We start from the raw sequence: 18,667 nt of genomic DNA, 5'->3' as shown, positions 1-18,667 counted from the left end.
CTTGGGTTCATCCTTGGAAGATGCTATAAGCAGACAGTCAGGCCCGCTCACGGTGACTGCACGAAAGCCGTGGCCCTCTCTAGAGTCCCGGTGGCCCTCCCGCGGCCAGTTCGGGTGTTCCCCGTCCCAGGGAGCCTTCCTTAGCCACCCTAGCAGCCGACGGCCACCCCTGCTGTGGCCTCTGGGTTCTTACTCATGAAGGTCACTGTCTACTTCCAAACCCACACACACTGCCCACCCGTGACGGGGAACCTGGTGAATTCATATGATGTTCTCAGCATAGTAACCGTTCAAAACCCTTGTTAAATGGCTGCAAATCTGCCTTCAGGCCAAGGGATTAAAAACCACAGGAAAGCCGGAAGTTTCACAAAGCAGACGGCGGGACTGGGGAGAGCTGGTCTGCACCCCAGGAGAGCCGCACTCTGCCTGGCGCATGTCCTGCTCATCGTCCAGGAGCAAAGCCCAGCCCCTCCCATCATCCCAGGGGCCACCTGGGATGCCTGGTGGCTCCTCTCACCGCAGAGGTTTGCAGAAGGCGAGGTGAACAGGAAACAGCAGTGAGCAGTCCGGACAAAATGATGAAGCGTGTTCAAACAGAATCCTTTGAAATGACCCACAAGGACCTTCCCAGGCACATCTCCCTCCAACACCAGTTCCCTCAAACCTTTTTGTTCCAACTCCAAGTATTGTTTTTGGACCAGGCAAAGCCCAGAGATCTTTCAGAGGCCTCTCTGATCACTTCCTCTGACTTTCAATGGCAGCTCACAGCCTCCTATCACCCCACCACAGGACCGGGCCTCCTGAGCTAATCGGAGAGAACAAACTTCCTGAGGGCAGAGCTGGCCCAGCCCGCACTCCCGGGGGCCAGGAGGCCAGGCTCCCCGGTGCCAGGCTCTGGGATGAAAGCAAAGGGCACGTCAGGACAGCGGCGCACACGTTCCCAAGGTTTTCTGTGGAAGAAGCTGGTGGCTGGAATATGTCTGATGGCTAACAGGTCCTATTTCACAGCCAGGTGAGTACTGAAACCAGTCAGGATGCCCTGGGCTCTCTCGGGGTCAGTCTCCTGGCAGGGCAGAGATGGGGACAGAGCAAGGGCCTGAATGGCTGGAGAAGATGCTTCCACACCTGCCCTGAAGCCATCTGCTCCAGTGAGGTTCTCCTGGAGCTCAGCCCAAGGACCGGGTCGCGCCCCTGCGGACTCTCGGTGAGAATACTGAGAACCAGCTCGGTGTGTCTCCAACGCAGGCAGTGTGGGGGGATTCCCTGCCCTCCTCCCTTCGCTGGCCCCCGCCAAACCCTGAGGTCACTCAAAGTCTACCTACCTTGCCTGCTGGCTAGGACACGGTTACCACCCTCAAATACTGAGGGACCAAGAAACAGAATTTGAAGGAGGCAAATTTAACCTAATTCACATCAGAATTGCTCACATTTATTAAGCACTTAAATTAGGCCCTGTTCTCCACATTTCACATGTACTCATTCGTGGGGTTCTCATGAGATCCCCACGAGGTCAGTCTTATTACCTTGCTTCACAGATGAGAATCCTGACAGAGAGGTTTCAGACTCACTTCGGACGGGCAGAGTCAGGCTAGGGCCCCGGACCCCGGCCCCAGAGTTTACACTCTTAGCCTCAGGGTATTCTGCTTCCTGAACAACCTAACGGTCTGAGTTCCCTGGGGGTTAACTGGTCCCCCCAGAAGTTCACAGCACTGCTGAACGAGAGGGACCCAGGGCGGGAACTACATGGCCTCTGGGATTCCTTCCAGCTCTCAGGTCCTACGAGCCTATTTTAGAAAGTTCTGCCGTGGGGTTATTAGCAAAACCTAAGAGTTGGCTCCCGCTCCAAAGTGTAATTCTGCCTCCTCTGACTCATACAGACAGAAATACTTGGAGATGGTTCGTGGGTGGGATGGCAGCCCACTGGCCTCGGCAGGAGAGATCCAGGCTGCCTGGGCTCCAGCGGGCACTGGGCCCGAGCTCACGCCCTCAGCTCCGCTGCCACCAGGCAATGACCTGCTGCCCCACGGGACTGACAGGGTCGGGAGAGAGGACGCGGGGTGCGGGATGAAGCTATGGGACAGGACAGTGCTTCCCAGGCCCCCCGAGTGTCATGGCACCCACAGGAAATGATAGTGTGTGTACACCACATTAGTGAAAAGGGTTGTTCGCGGCTAAAAGCAAAGACCCCTAGGGCTCAGGACAGCCCAGACTCTGCCTTGAAGCTCCAAGGGTGCTATCACCTCACATCTGTAAGCCACTGGGGGCCCACCAGCTGGAAACCCTGGGACAGAGAACAAGAAGGGCACCATTGGTTCTGGCCGGGTAGCTCAGCTGGTTAGAGCGACGTCCCAATACACCCAGATTGTGGGTTTGATCTCCAGGGCACATACAAGAACCAACCAACGAATGCATAAATAAGTGGAACAATAAATGTCTCTCTCTCGTCCTCTTTCTCAAATCAATTTAGAAAAAGAACTTAAAAAAGAAAGGTAGGCCCTGGCCAGTTTGGCTCAGCGGTTAGAGCGTCAGCCTGCGGTCCGGAGAGACCCGGGTTCGGTTCCCGCTAAGGGCATGTACCTCGGTTGCAGTTTGTCCCCGGCCCTGGTTGGGCTGTGTGGGTGGCAGCCACTCGATGTGTCCCTTTCACGTTGATGTTTCTCTCTCTCTCCCTCCCACTCTATCTGAACAAAATATCAAAAAATGTCCTTGGGTGAGGATAAAAAAAAGAAAAGAAAGAAAGGTAGCATTCCCACTTCCTAAGCACCTCCACCTGCATGGAACAGGACCGAGGAAATTGCTGACAATGGGGAATGACGCCCCGTGCTCCTCCCACCCAGTTCCACCCCTCACCCACGAACAATGTACTCCACGAAGCAAGAGAATCATCTCACCTTAGAAGAACCACACTGTCAGACATGAAGGCTCCAATAGTTACATCTGAAACCAGAAGTTGACAGATTCAGAAACTTGTTGAAACCCATCCCTAGCCCCCCATCCCCACCCCAAGGTGCTCCAATGCAATCAAGGTCTGGCCTCAAGGTCAGGGGCCTCTGACAGCCATCCTCTGGGCTACAGGATGATGTAAGAGTCAGAGTCACACTGTCCCGCACGGCAGCTGATCACCAGACGTGTCTGCTGAGTCCCTGAAATGTGGCAGGTCTGCAACGAACTGTACTGTGTCAAACACAGACTGATCTCAACGACCTAGCACAAAAGAACCGCTACCTCAACCTTTATATTGATTGCATGTTAAAATGGTAATATATTGGATGCACCGGGCTAAATAAAACGTTATTAAAATTAATTTCACCTGTTTCTCTTTATTTTTTTATGTGGTTACTAAACTATTCTAAATTGTATATTATATTAAAATTGCATACATTATATTTCTTTTAGGCATCAATGGATGAGAGAGGGGGATACCTGGAATTAAATGACTCTTGGACAAAGCCCCAAGTTCTGTGGAACATGTGACTCATTTCCACTGCACCCCTCATTCTCTGTGACCTCAGAGTCGCTCAGTGTCCTTGTCTATAATAGACATAATTATCCCACATCCTCTTCAAAAGCCGATAATATTTCATTACATTTAAATCAGAAAATATTTATTCAATACTAAACAAAATATTAAATCTGGTCAATGTAATGCTTTTAAAATATTTAAATATGTATTAAATATAATATAGTAAACCAGATATCTAATTTAGAAAATACGTGGTAAACTACAAAGCAAAGCAAAAGTGTTAGCTGGCAATGTTTATTCTAAATAACTTTAATTTAGGAAGTATTCACTCCCCCAATAGCTCTCTGCCTTTTTTTTTTTTTTTATTGTTGAAAGTACCACAGATGTCCCCCACTTCCCCCCATCTTCCGGTCTAATATAAGCCCTTAGTTGTAGGGTTCCCATTCCTACTTCGCAGAACCCAGCATCTGAATCCAAGAGAATCGAATCCCTGCACCTAGACAAGCCCTCGCTGGGGAAAAAGACAGTGCTAAAATGTTTGCAATTGAATGCACTTGTTTATTTTATTTTCCAACAGTCTTTTGTAATTGATTGAATGTTTGAAAATAAAAGAACCTGATCAACTGACCATTTTTATGCAAGATAAATTCAGGTTCATCATGAAATATTACCATACCTGCTTACCACGCATGTATGGAGAAGTAGCCTAGGTCCTCACCCACCACAGTGTGGTCTCTGGCCAGTCCCTTCCATTTTCTGAGGCTCAGTAGCCTTGACTGTAAAGTGGGGGACAGCCCTATCTCCACCCACCCACTGGGGTTATTATAAGATGCCCATTGCATGTGGGAACATTTTGCATATATTAAAATGCTAAGCCAACGTAAGGTATTATTTAGGGATGGCCACAAATTGCCTGGGACGAAGAACAGCCTTCTCGAACAGAAAAAGACCCCCGAGGGTCGGACAAAAACGACCACACCTTGTCTATTCCCACTCCTCCTGGCTCTGTCAAGTTTCGAGGGATGCTCAAAACCCCTCTGTCCGTGAGCAACCACAGGGTCCGGTGCCCTCCTACAGAATGCCAGTCCTTCCCCAGGCCCTCCTGAGACACGCTAAGTGGAAAAAAGTACCTTCTCGAGGTAGATAGCAGGATAACCTATAGTTTCAGGGAAATTTTTTTCTGAATTCCACGATCAGTTTGGATTTTTAAAATGCTTTATCTTTTGTTTTCTAACCTCACCCGCCTCCATCCCCTTCAAACACCTGAGTCAGGTCTCACTTGGGACTGGGGTATGGCTTCGCACATTCTTATTCAATTAGCCGCAGCCACCACTCATTGACCCCGGAGACAAGTCAGCCAGCCTGCACAGTGAGGGTCTGCTTCGTCCATCAGCGGTTTTCCTTTTGCTCAAAATCTTTCAATAATCGTGCAGGGGGAGGGATGCTACTCAGCTCCTTTTTCCCCTCTCAGAGTAAAAAAATTCTGACTCTGATTAAATAATATCAAGGGAAACATACGGTTTCATTATCTATCATTTTAAATGTGGACAGCGCTGTTTTCTTCATTAGGCAGGCTTTCGACCACACACTTTTCATTGCAGAACCCACCCCACCCATCTGGTGCTTCAACCCTTCTGAGCAGGTCATTTTTAAAAACCCAAAAGAAACGTCCACGGTTCACCTTAAAATCAAACACCAGGCCCTTTCGAAGGGTGCGAATTCTCCTAACCCTAAAACAGATGTACCCGCTGCTTAACCAGACTGGAAATCTCTCTACCTCATGCATTTTTCTTCACTTATCTCATCCGCCTTTAAACAGAAATCGCTTACCAGGGTAGCCATTCCCATCCATGTCAATGCCTCCCGATATGGACTGCCCGAACATCCGCAGCACGGGGCTTATCTTCCGCCCCCGCAGTTTCTGAAACAGACCGCAGGGACGTGAGTCACCGGGAAGGAGCACAGAATGTCGCTTAAATCAGAACATATTGAGTCGATATTGATTAAACACAGTATTAAACCTGTTCAATGTCATGCTTTTAAAATATTTAAAATTAAATATAATATAGTAAATCAGATATTTGATTTAGAAAATACTTGGTAAACTACAAACCAAAACACAAGTGTTAGCTGGCAATGTTTATTCTAAACAAGACCCCGGACCCTGGACTGTTTGGGCCCAGCTTCTGGAAGACACTGGTCTTGACTTTGTTGTTGTTGTTGGAAGGAAGGAAGGAAGGAAGGAAGGAAGGAAGGAAGGAAGGAAGGAAGGAAGGAAGGAAAGGAGGGAGGAAGGGAGGGGGAAAGGAAAAGGAAAAGGAAGGAAGAAACAATGTGGTCCTACTTGGATCAGGGGTCTTTAGCAAGCAGCTGAAGACCACACTCCTTTATTGTTACTTGCCTTTGCCAAATGCCTCAGTTTAAATTGTTTTCTTCGTTCAGTGCTGATGAAAACCTACCTAGACCGGAGTGTTACTGTTGTGACATGTCCAATGAAGGGTGAAGTGGGTCAAGTTCAGCTCCCATTCCTAACGGAGGCTCTGTGTTTTCACGTAGGTGTAGCTGGCTGAAATCCTAAGACCACGCTCTCCCTTACACCACTCCACCCAAGCGTGTACTAGACGTGTAATGCTCCTCTCCTAAGAGGCACACGTCAGAGTCTTTCCCTGGGCGGACAGGTGGTTGGCATGTCTACACGGACCAGACGGCCATGGGGCAGCCGCCTCTCCATTGAGCCGACCAGGAGATCACGGGCTCTGAGCTTGCTGATAGGGTGAAACGGTTTTACGTCATAAATCTAGACGTCCAAGATCCCGAACCCGCCATACACCGTAGGAAACCCCCAAAATGAGCTGCAGCCACCTCCTCCCTAAAGGGCAGCTCTCAACCCACCATTCAGAGCTCACAGCCCTACCTACACGAGGCACACTGGCATCTGTGCTTATCCAACCCGCTCACCGTATGTTAGTACAGGCCACGTTGGTTCCAGACTCCGTTCACGAGCAGCCTTCACCATACATTGACGTAGTGTGGCTGTTCCTCACGAACACCCCAAGTTCCCTGAATCACAGAAGTCCTGTCTGCTGGGATCTGACCTGTCCCTCCTTCCCTCTGTCTACACAGTTCACAATACCCTCATGGTAGATAAGAGAAATGCTGTTTTTATGCCATGCGGCAAAATCCTCGTCGGAACCGGGTTTACCGATAGCCAGGGGCTCCCTTTGGACTGTCTTCCCTACTCTTTTCCTCACTGAGTCATGCTCCAGAGAAGTCACGAGGCCGGGGAGGGGGAGTTTCCATGAGATCCACAGACGGACGCTCCAGCGACATTCCCCGCCCCCGGCAGCCAATAACTACAAATAATCCTCCACTTGCCATCTTCGGTGAAGCCGTCCAACAGGAAATGTGCACGCGTCAAAGTACAAGTCAGAACGCTGCAGGAAACACTGGAGAACTGTTTCTTGCTAACAGGCAGAGCCTACATCCCACATGGCTCTGTCCAAACAAACATGCACGAGTGCTTGCACATTTCCTAAAAGCCACGTCTCGGAGCACCCCATCTCGGCTCTGGGGTCCGCCGACGCCAGCGGCAGCTCGCCCGGGGTTTGCATTTCCAAGGCCTGCTGGGGCTCGGACGAGGGGGCAGAGTGGAGGGGTGGTCCACTTGGGGGTGGCAATGCAGGCTTAAGTTATCCCACAGACATCTGCAGGCCATTATGCCATAAAGCCAGGAAGATAAGTCTGCTCGGTGCTAATAACTCTAAATGAAAACCAGGAGCCTTGGAAAGCTCGGCTTGACCAGGTTTATAGGCAGTGTCCTCGCGGCAGGAGAAAGATCACAGGGCCGCCAAACGTGCCCGGGGGCTCTCGAACAGAGAGGGGCACACAAAGACCCTAAAATCCACACATTGCGTGGTGAACCGGGGAAGGAGGAATGAGTTAAAGAGTGATGTGGAAGAGCTTTACCCTGATCTCACAACTTATCCAGTAGAAATAATACCACCCTGGGCCAAAGAAAAGCGATTCCCTTGCCTGGAGTGGTTTCTGATTTCCTCCCTGAGTTCACCCACACAATGCCCGGTCTGTCCGGACCTGGGCCCCAAACAATCTGTCATGAAAGGATTTGTTTTTTTCCTTTTAAATCACTGACCTTATCACATACATATTAGCAGCTTGGAAAAGTATAATCACAGTTCTTGTTTTTTTTTTAAGAGCTCCCAACTACTTCTCTTTGTCAAAGTTAACGAGCCAGCCTGCTGACAAAGGCGGGACGGGTCCAGCTGCTGATCCCTGCTTCCTACTGAAGACACCACGCTGACCACAAATTCATACTTGGGTTGCCTGCAGGATTCCACCCAGCAACCAAACAAAACACTGGAGGGCTGCGGGAGGAAGGGGGCGGGGCCCTCCCAGGTTGCCTCCCTGTGTGATTAGCTTCCGAGGTCCGAGGTCCAGGAACAAGCTTCCAGGAGGATGCGTGGAGAGTGACCCCGGGTGGCTGCCGGAGGACGGGGCTCCCTGGAGGATGGTCAGCTCGTCAGCAGAAAGATCAGGGGCCGCCATGACATGCCCAGAGGGCTCTCAAATTGAGAAGGACGCCTCAGATCTTAAATGAACACTTTCCACGGAGAACTCAAGAAAGAGGAATGTGGAAGAACTATCAGCTTATCGCACTGGAACAGCATCCCTGACTCAGACTACAGCAGCCCTTGTGACAGGGATGTGACCCCCACTGTGACTGAAGACCCCTTCCTTCTGCCACATCAGCTGAATCCCCTAAGAGTTTATTCCCACCATTAATTGTTCACGTCTAATAAAGAGTAGACGTGTAGATAGATGGCCCTTGGAGTATGTATGTCTCACAGCAAAGTAAGTTTCCATACTCCTAACTTTTCCAACTGAGCTTCCCCAAGGGTTCCTTTCTCCAACGTGTAGCTGAGGACGGGGGATCCAATAAAAGGTCTTGGAGTCAGACTGGCAGTTTCAGTAGCCACATTGCCACTTGTTGGCTGGTAACCTTGGGCAAGTTCAAGAACCTCCCCGGGCCACAGTCACCTCATAAATAGAAGGTGGGTAAGAAAGGTGCCATCTCAGAGAGCTGTGATGAAGATTAAAGGTAAGAAGAGGGCAGAGCGGGCATTCAGGAAGCTCACCCTCCACTCAGCATCTGCCCCTTGGAGTCACCCACCGAGCAGAGGCCCCAGCAGAGGAAACCTGATCCCTACTGACAACGACCCTCAACCCTTAATTAGCCAACTTACATCTGCAGCAACAAGAACAATTATGAATGTATTTGCTGAACCTGCACGTATGTACTGCCTCTAAAAACCTTAATTTTTCTTACCCAGAAACTTCAGTACGTGCACAGGTTTTGGTACTCAGCTGCTACTTCATTCTACGGAACACTCGTAGAACATTTTATAAGAGCAAGACTCAGTTAAACACTGTGTTTCCTTTGCAGTCGTTAAGACATGAGGCAAGTGACTTCATGATGAGAAGTGTCGGCAGGAGTAGGAAGTAGGAAGCCCATAATCAGTGCTCAAGAAATCAATATCTGCTGATGGGAACTTGCTGCCTTTGCGCTCCGTCCCTCTTTGTCACTGACCCACTGCAAGAAAGATACAGGCCTGCGCCACTCTGCACACAGACACCCCCAAATATCCTGACAGTGCTTCTGCTGAGAGCATGACTTCCTTTTTCCCATGGGCTGGGCTTGACACCATCAGCAAGTTTGAACGCTAAGCTGATATGACAAAAAACTGAACTCACCACTTCCATGTTCCCAAGCCTGGGGTACAAGGCCAGAGCTTAACCAGCTTCTCGTTTCAATGCCAAAAGTGACAAGGGCCCTGGGCTGGCTTTCAGGCCCCTCCTCTGTGGGCCACAGTCTTTCTAGATTTTTTTTTTTTTTTTTTTACAATAGATGCCTTTGGCTTAGCGCAGACGGTTGACAGAGAAGTAACAAAGGAGAAAGAAAGCAAGCTGCTTCTTACATAAATAGCTGTAACTCTGGATAAGAATTTATATATTATCTTTTGCAGGCAGAATGCAACCCTGAATGTGAGCAAATTCTGGGGTCTATAAATATGTTTTCACATTGAATAAGCAGTATCAGTCGTTTGTGTCTTTCACTAGAGGGTGGCAAGGCTAAAGGTCGGAGCAATGGTGTCCGCTCCTGTGCACCCCAGGGTGTGGCACTGAGTCAAGGCGAGTGAGTGTCTGAACAGTCACCATGCCACTCTCGCACCAGTTACCATTGAGTACTGGGGGGCTATCCCGCTGGCGTCCCCATGGTAGATGTAGACCGCCCCCGAGAAGTCGTCCTCCTTGGGTGCGCCGATGGCCACATCTGAGGGGAGAAACAGCTGTGGTTAGAAAAGCCACGTGGAACCACCTAAGAGCGGATTCCCTAACCCCTGCATCATGTGAGTCCCTCCATCCCGGAAGGTCCTGGTTGTTCGTTGGTCAAGTATCAAATCAGTCACATCATCTCTTAGCAGAAAGAAGACGTAGAAAGAAAAGTACAGAAAGTGAGAAGAGTTTAGTTCCAGACAAGTTCCTAGCTCGTTCTTCTAGGAAAAAACAAAAATCACTGAGCCATCCAATAAAAGAATCACAGAGGAACCTCCTGGCCTCGTTTCCGCCTGTCAGAGGGACGCTGCCGACAAGGGTGATTGCACCACTGAGAGTCAACTCCGTTCCGGGAGAAGGAAATTGTTCAAAACGGCATTCACTCCACACACACACACCACACACACACACACCAGCATTCTCCCAAGCTGGCAATTCCTGGAACAAAGCCCAGATCTTCCTTCTTTCTGCCCTTTGCACCTAACAAAAGTCAAGTGTGCAGAAGTGAGGTCGGGGGTGAGGGGTGCACCCACATGACCTCCCGTGCAGATCCCCGCTCTCTGAATGAAGCCCTCTCTGGCCAGTGGTGTGAGGGCACCAAAGCAGTCTGGCCTGAGGCAAGAGCTGCCCCAGCCCATCCCCCCACCCCGGACCTGGCTCCCATCCCATCCCCCCCAACCCCGGACCTGGCTCCCATCCCATCCCCCCCCACCCCGGACCTGGCCCCCACAGGTCCTGATGCCTGACCACTGCCTCTACAGTGAGGAGAGGGGCACCGCGCAGACCAGAGAGAGAAGCCAAGACTGGGACTGGGACTGCGGTCCACACAGAGCTAGATGCTGGGGAACCCCGTACCCCAACAACGAACTTATCCAAAAGCCAGTCCCGCATGCGGTCACTGTCAGGGGGAGACTGGCAAGTGCTCCGGACTCACCTCACTCTCCACACGCCAGAGCACCGTGCAGCCTCCGAGGCTCGGCCACAAGCAGCCTCGGTGGCAGGAGGAAGCTGATTCGAGCTTCTCTGCCCTACGAGGCCCCAGTGGACCGGCCCCAAGGGTCACTCGCCCCACAGTCACACAGCCACGCACACCGCGTTGATTAGACGGGGCTACTCGGGAGCAAAACTCCAGTGGGCTCAGAGCTCAGCCCCGATGTCTGCACAGAGACCGTCCCCCTAAAGGTGCCCTCTCTCCCCGGGGGCAGGTAGGCCCAGGAGTGCGTCGTGCGGGGACCGTGGGGCGGGCAGGCAGGCACGTGCTCACCCACCTGGGAACCCGTCATCGTCAAGATCGCCCAGGCTGGCGATGCTCTCCCCGAAGTGTGCGTTGTAGGCGCCATCCCCGGTCAGGGCCAGCTGCTCCTCCAGGGCGCCCTGGGAAACAGGATGGAGGAGAAAACGGAAAACAAAACAAAAACAGAACAAACCAAAAACACAATAAAACACCAGAGCGGGAACGCCGCTTCTCTAGCACACCCCCGCTGACAGGAAACACCTGGCAGGACCACAGGCACCCCACCTCCTCCTGGTGGCAACAGGAGTCCCTTCCACCTGGGCAGCACGGGGCTCCCCGAACGCCTCGGATGCCTTCAGGAGGGGAGGAGAATCTCATGTCGGCCAGTAACGAAATCTTTTCCTTATGCTAACGCTCTGGAAACAAACTAAGTGACCTACCTACCTGTCCCCGCAGTGCCTCTCAGCTTTCTTTAGAGCATAACGTGTCTGCCCCAGAGTTGTGTTAAACAGAAATACAGTTTCTGTTTTTCTCTCCTGCTTTTCGGTACAAGTTTGTAAAGGTGCTTTGCGAGGTGCGTGCATTAGTAATCTTGACAGAGGGGGTCACAGCTCAGAACACCCCACCCCTTGCAGTTCTTGGCTGGGTGGGGGTGGGGCACACACAACTGTGCCCATGATCTCGCCTGGTTCAGATTTCCTGAGCAAACACCAACCAAGGGAGGGAGGAGGTCAATGGTGATAACTGGTAAAAGCCATCCGAGGATACCTGCTCTACCCCCCAAGTCACTGGCATGTGGATTTCAGAGTGCCAAATGCCATCTGGCGTCTGGGGGCATCAGCGTGTCCGAACCAGCACTCCGTAAGTTTAGACGCTGGGCCCTCCCTACACCCACAGCATCGCAGGGGGTGCCCAGCTTTTGTCACCACCACATCTTCTTTTTCACTATAGACACAAACAACTTGGAAACAAAAAAGATATGATGATTTCTTAAGTCAGTGAAACCCCCAGCCCAGGACACAGATACGTGTTGACGTCTTCCTACGAGTTCAGCAGGGAGGACAAGGAAGAGCCAGGAGCTGATTCCCTGGACACCCAGGCTCTGTCTGCCCATCTCCTCGCTTCAATCACGCAGTGACTCTGTAAAGACCTTATGACTCTCTCGCTTTACAGATGAACAGACTGAGCCATCCATTCTAGTCCTTGTGTCCACATCACACAGGCTGGTAAGTGGCAAAGCCAAGTTGCAAATGCTGGTCCATCTAGATGGCGCCCTCGTCATCCTTTTCCCCACTCCTCCACTCTGCGTTGGAACCATTAATCAAGTAGGAAGAGGCTCAACAGAAATCAGAATACCTTGGTACTTAGGGTAAGCATGTGGCGTTAAGAAACCTTGGCTGTGTGGGGGGGGGGGGGGGATGTGTGGGTGAAATGTTCCCAGAGAAGATCTGGGGAATCACCCTGCTCCAGTGACCACACCCTGACTTAGACACATCGTGGGGCTGTTGGCCTGGGTCGCCTGATAGCCTCAGACAAGTTAATATCCACACAAATGCTTCAGTCACCTGCAGAGTGGCTGGCAGCCGCTGAATGAATGAATGGATGCTGTTCTCGTCTCCACAATGATCACCTCATTCCCCCCACGCCCTCCCTGTCCCCCTTCCTGTATGTCAGTGAGGATGCAAGTGACCGGAGTTGCTGCAATAGGTACTAGGAAGCATCTTCCTTCCCAGGTTTAGCTCCATCTTGCAAAAGGAGTTTGCAAACAACCAAGAAAGCCCAAGGCTCTCACGTGCCCTGGCTCCTCTTTCAATGGACACCCTTCCTTCCTGGCACCTGCCCACCTGGGCACCGTGAACCACCACCGCCCCTTCCCAACTGGGAAATTGGCACCTTGGTCACTGCTTCAAAGTCACTTTCACTGATTTTTTCTTTAATGAAAGCATTCTATTTCTGCTATTTGGATAAAGAAAAAACTAAAAATCTACCCAAGACCACCACCCAGAGAGATCTGTTACTATCATTCTCTCTGCATTTGGTGTATTTTTAAAGGTGGTTTGTATACGCAGTTTTTAATCCTGCTTTTCACTTATTATCTCATAATCATGGTCTCCTGTTAGTGCAAAGGCTGCTGGTACCAAAAGTTATTCATTTAACCATTTCCTTCTGGCTGAACACTCTTACTTCCAAATTCTGAAAAGATTCCCTTTTTTCCCCTGGTCTGCCATCTCCTCGGTCCCTGCCCCTCCCACCCTGCCTTCGGCTGAGGGGGGATTCTGCAGAATCCTTTCGTGATTCTGCAGAATAAGGACATCATGGTTATGGCCCGTGGCCCTATACTGGGTCCACCCAGCCCCCCTATGCTGCATCGCACCCCCACCCAGCTGTCCGGCTCCCAGCCCCTCCTGCCCGTCTGCCTAACTCCTACTCCTTCTTCAAGACTCCTTCTGGCCCTGCGTCCTGAGAAGGCTTCTCTGCTTCCCTGGGCAGATAGAGATGAAGCTCTGAAACCAGCTCGCCTGGGTTCAAATCCCAGCCCCACCACTTCTTAGCTGCGTGATTTGGAGCCGGTTACTTGACCTCTCTGGCCTCTGTTTTTACCCCTGAAAAATGGGGACCGATGATGCCATGGGCACATGCCACTGAAATCACTCTCAGAAAGCAGGAGGGACAGTTCCTGGTACATGGTAAGCACTCGAACCACAGCCATGAGATTCTTCTTCGCCCCTGTGTGGGGCAGCTGTGCCACCACCTGTAACTTTCCGTTCATGGAGCCGAGAGTCCTGAAGGTGGGGGCGGGCCTCTCCCTCCTCGGGGAACGGGCTGACCTCTCCCGGTGCTCAGTTGCTGCCCCGGGACAAACGTCCCTCCCCACCACCCTGTCCACATGTATCCAGCACCCTACTCACGTTTCCTCTGTTGATGTAGACGGTGACCTGCCCCTCGTCCCTGACCTCAGAAAACATGGGGGCCCCCACCAGCAGGTCGGAGAGGCCGTCGGCGTTCAGGTCAACTGCGCATAAGGAGGAGCCGAAGTAAGAGCCCATCTGCAACCAAGTCGAGTTGCAACAAAGCGTTCAGTGTGTGCCCTGGACAGGAGGCCCTGGCTCTCCCAGCCCACTGGCTTCACAGACACGCGCCCCGGGCCCTCACGGGCCGCGACTGGCTGCCCCGCGAGCCAGAATGCCGAGGCAAACGGGCAAATCCCCGACTGCTCTGCGCCTTCCTGCAGAGCCCCCCGTCGACAGGAGACCAGAGCCAAGTGGCTCAGAGTCTCGTCCTGGAGCCCTGCCAAGGGCACAACAAATGGACCGGTCCCAGGAGAACAGCACTGTTTCGCAAAATGCAAACTGAGGCTGCAGATATAGGTCATGACCATAAAAAAGTACCTCGTAATTCAGACATAGCACAAGGCCAAGCAAAGAGGGACAGAAAATGTCACAGCACCAGGCCGGCATGAAACATGTGCCGTGGGAGACGGGTTACCCCCTCCCAGGCCTGTGCACAGCTACCGCTGGGTTAGGAGCACGTGAGCTGAAGTGACAGAAAAGGGAGAACTCACAGACTATTTGAGGGTTAGGGTACACAGCCAGGTTATCCTGACTCATTTACCCACAGCCTAATTCAGAACCTATCACTTTAAATCAGGGCTCTAAACACAAATGAGAATGGGATCCAGGCAGGTGATATAACAGCTGAAAAACAAATAACAGTACAAGTATGCTCACAGGTGGCAAGTGACGCCTGGCTTCGGTGTCTGAGACACAAAAGGGAGTGGTGGAGACTGCGGCAAACTGGCGTCACAGACCTAGGCACGGTCAACTGCAGCCATGAGGAAGGCTGACCGAGGGAAGGCCAACCTTCCCATTTTTCAAGAGAAGCCAAAAATAAAAAATTTTATGTGAAGGGCCAGTTTTTTTGTGTGGTTTTTTAAATGATAGCAACTAATTCTGCACAGGACAAATACACACGTTTGTAGGCTGTATCCCTTCCAAAGGCTGCCAGTGTGCAGCCTCTGACTTTCATTTGGAAAAAGCTAGCCTTTGAAAATAAATGTTTGCAAAATAAAAGGGCTCTCGTTTCATTGACATGAAGCAGCATTTTCTTGCACCGTTGGAGCTGGTTGGCAGCTGACCCCGGGGAGGATGGCACAGGTGGAGCGTCCTCCGGACCACTTCTTGCAGGAACCTGGGATAAGAGGGCCCTGAAGTCCTTTCCCAGTCACATGCCAAGGCCGCCTGCACTCAACCCACACACCCTCCCAATGCCCATTCCCAGGAGAGGAGGGCACGGAGGGTGCAGAGTCACAGGAAGCAGGGGGCACAGAAACTAGCTGCCAGTCGCCAACTCGCTGGCCTGGCCAAACTCCCTATCTGGACTTTAGCAAAAAGACAAAGAGCCAGGCAAGGCCCCAAAGTGGCTGTCGGAGCCCCAGGGAACTATTTGTTTCACTCTAATGGGCTATTTAACTTGGCATCTGCATGGGTGTTAAAGCAGAACTCCCTGGACGTGAAGTTTCCTATCTACATTTTGACATTCTAATGCATCATGTGCTCAGTTACTTCCGTGAGACTTTACTATGGCAATGGGGTGAGCGGTCCTTGATCACAGATCGCCCGTCAGCCTGGAAACTCAGGGACATGTGTTTGTATTAACCTCTGAGCTGCACACGTACTGGTGATTTCTTGTGTGTTCTATATGTGAAAGATGTCAACCAATGAAGACCAGAACTTGGGTGTTTTGCCTTTTCCTCGTGGTGAAGCCACGAGACAGGACTAGCTGACCAAATTCAGATAGAGTCAGGAAAGCAGAAGTGGACCGGTGGTTTACTGAGTCAGAATCCTCCTGTGTGGGTGCGAGGCCAGACACAGGGGTCCAGCTAAAGGCATCCTTTGAGAGCCTGGGGTCATGTCCCTTACCTATGAAAGAATGGAGAAGTCAGAGAGACAAGGATGTATCACTTCTTCTGGCAAAAAGCAGAATAAGATGCATAAAGAGAATAATGGTCTATTTCGAAATCAGGAAGATGGCAGTGGGGGTGAAGCTAGAAGAGGGAGCAACGGGAGGGCGGGAGAGAGAGGCAGAGGAGAGCCTCTGGAATGGTGCGGGTGAGGGCAGGAAGCGCCCAGGGAGTGGCAGGCAGCACGGCTCGGGGCTGGGAGGTGGAGCCCACACACCCCACGCCAGCTGGTCTCCTGGAACTCAGTGTCCTCAAGTCCACAGGAAGTCTGGACAAGGGGGTCCTCCAATGTTTACCTCTCACTTCACCCACTCTCAGATCAGCTCCCCCAAACCTGACCACGACCCAGTCACAGATGGGTGGCCATGTATGTTATCACCCAAACCAGGAGGTTTTTGAAAAGGAGAGGTCACAAGTATACATTGGCCATTACACCAGGACGACAGGCATTATTGAGTCTGTCCTCAGCATAGGCAGCAAAGGGGTGGGGGTGGAGGAAGCAGGTGGGAGGCACAATTACCATTAAACATGAAACTATTCTGAAAATAGAGCGATGTGGTTTAAGCTCCACCAATCACTTTATTGATCGACTGATTTAGAGAGAAAAAGGAAGGGAGAAGGGAGAAGGGAAGGAGGGAAGGAGGGAAGGAGGGAAGGAGGGAAGGAAGGAAGGAAGGAAGGAAGGAAGGAAGGAAGGAAGGAAGGAAGGAAGGAAGGAAGGAAGGAAGGAAGGAAGGAAGGAAGAGGGAGGGAGGGAGGGAGGGAGGGAGGGAGGGAGGGAGGGAGGGAGGGAGGGAGGGAGGGGAGAAAGAAAAAGAGAGGGAGATTTTCTGTTCCACTTATTTATGCATTCGTTGGTTGATTCTTGTATGTGCCCTGACTAGGTATTGAAACCGCAACCAACCAACCTCCCTCCCTCCCTGCCTTCCTCTCTCTCTCAAATTAGTAAAAACATATCCTCAGGTGAAGCTGAAAAACGAAACTCCGTGCTGAACTTGGCCATGCACAAGCTCATCTTGCTCCACGTCTCCAACAACAAGCGTGAACCCCATGAACCTGCAGGTCAGTCAATGCCGAGAAGGTAAAGGCACCACTAGGCAGCAGACCTGCCAGATAAACTCAGGGCACAGAGAGCCCTTAAATCAATTTTCCAACAAGTAACATCTGATTCCCACAGGATGACATCTCTCAAACAACAAAAAGACACTTATACCAAGAATCTCACCTTTTTACCTGATGCCTGAAAAATCTTAATTAAGGTGCCTGATCTTCGGTCAGCTCTAAAAATGTAAACCTATGGAATGAAAAAAAAAAAAAAAAAAGTCTAGTTAAGATGGAAGCAATGACCAGAGATGTTTATCAGCATCCTCCTGCGAGTCCTATTTAAACGCCTGACCAGGCACAGGACAGGGGTGCCTGTGCTGGGTGATAATAATGCCGTCACCTGGCTCTCATGTTCCCAACTCTGCAAAGAAAGTGTCCTTCGACCCTGAGGCAGAAACTGCCCTGCTCCCGAGTCACGTCACGGATGGCAGCCTCGCACAGTAAGACCCGAGGAGCTTCCAAATCCCTAGTAAGCAATTCAACACTTAGGAAAGATGGTTTCGCCCTGGCCGGTTTGGCTCAGCGGTTAGAGCGTCGGCCTGCGGTACAGAGAGACCCGGGTTCGGTTCCCGCTAAGGACGCGTACCTCGGTTGTGGTTTGTCCCCGGCCCTGGTTGGTTGTGCGGGTGGCAGCCACTCGATGTGTCCCTTCACATCGATGTTTCTCTCTCTCTCTCTTCCTCTCTCTCCCTCCCGCTCTGTCTGAACAAAAAATGCAAAAATGTCCTCGGGTGAGGATAAAAATAAATAAAATAAAATAGAAAAGATGGTTTCTTCCTTGAAATATCTCCTTCGTTCCTATTAGTGAGTGCCTGAGCAGGTACGTCAAGATAAGACGGAGGGAGGGAGGTATTTCAGACACAGCAGTTTCCCAAAGTGACACCACAGAACCTTAGAGCCATGAGACCTGTCTGCATAAATGGGAGTTTAGTTGGCAAACGCCAGAGTTAAACATTGAATACATTCCTTTACTGCGGGACTTCTCAGAGCCTTTAGTATGTGTTTATACCATAAATCTCCACCACCAAGAAGATAACTGATGTAGAACCTCCTAAATGACATGACTATGGCAGTCCTTTTTCAAGTTACATCTTATGGGAAGAGAACGTCCCACGAGAACCAGGGAAGGAGACGCCCCCCCACGGGGTAACCCATCTTAGTGTGAATGCCGGCATGCCCAGGTAACAGAAATGAGTAACCACCCAAATCCTGAAGGCCAGAGGTCCATTCTGGGGTCCTTGGGAATCAGGTCTGTACCCGGCCCCCACCCCTGGGAATGTGGAACAGTCATCAATTTTATCAACTGTGACCAGCTTCCCCAGTGCCTCTCATGTGATCCAGCCATGAGTCACCGGAGTCGCTGTGAACTGGGAGGTACGCGTTGCTGTCAATGCCGCAGAGGTGCCTGGGCTCCGCAGCTCCTCCCCGGAAGACAGTATCAGTGTGGGGACGGCTCTTGGCGGTTCTTCCCTCCACCATGGCGCGGGATCTGCGTGACTCGGAAAGACCCTTATCTTTCTCGAAGTCACCAGAGTTCCTCTGCATGCCTCACCCT

General features: G+C 51.3%; 1 protein-coding gene across 1 annotated transcript in view; it reads right to left on the bottom strand.

The window, feature by feature from the left end:
* The window catches only part of ITGA9 (integrin subunit alpha 9), a 288,355-nt gene that overhangs the window by 216,590 nt on the left and 53,098 nt on the right, over positions 1-18,667 (bottom strand). The window contains exons 8-13 of the mRNA XM_036267254.1: positions 17,234-17,302; positions 13,958-14,095; positions 11,083-11,188; positions 9,718-9,812; positions 5,294-5,384; positions 2,892-2,937 (exon numbers count right to left, since the gene is read on the bottom strand). Of these exons, the coding sequence (XP_036123147.1) occupies positions 2,892-2,937; positions 5,294-5,384; positions 9,718-9,812; positions 11,083-11,188; positions 13,958-14,095; positions 17,234-17,302 (545 nt within the window). The remainder of the gene's footprint in view (positions 1-2,891; positions 2,938-5,293; positions 5,385-9,717; positions 9,813-11,082; positions 11,189-13,957; positions 14,096-17,233; positions 17,303-18,667) is intronic.

This window comes from Molossus molossus, unplaced genomic scaffold, assembly GCF_014108415.1.
Source record: "Molossus molossus isolate mMolMol1 unplaced genomic scaffold, mMolMol1.p scaffold_m16_p_18, whole genome shotgun sequence".
In the NCBI taxonomy this organism is placed as follows: Eukaryota; Metazoa; Chordata; class Mammalia; order Chiroptera; family Molossidae; genus Molossus; species Molossus molossus.
Note: the sequence above shows the minus strand (reverse complement) of the source record. Positions and strands in the feature narration are given on the sequence as shown.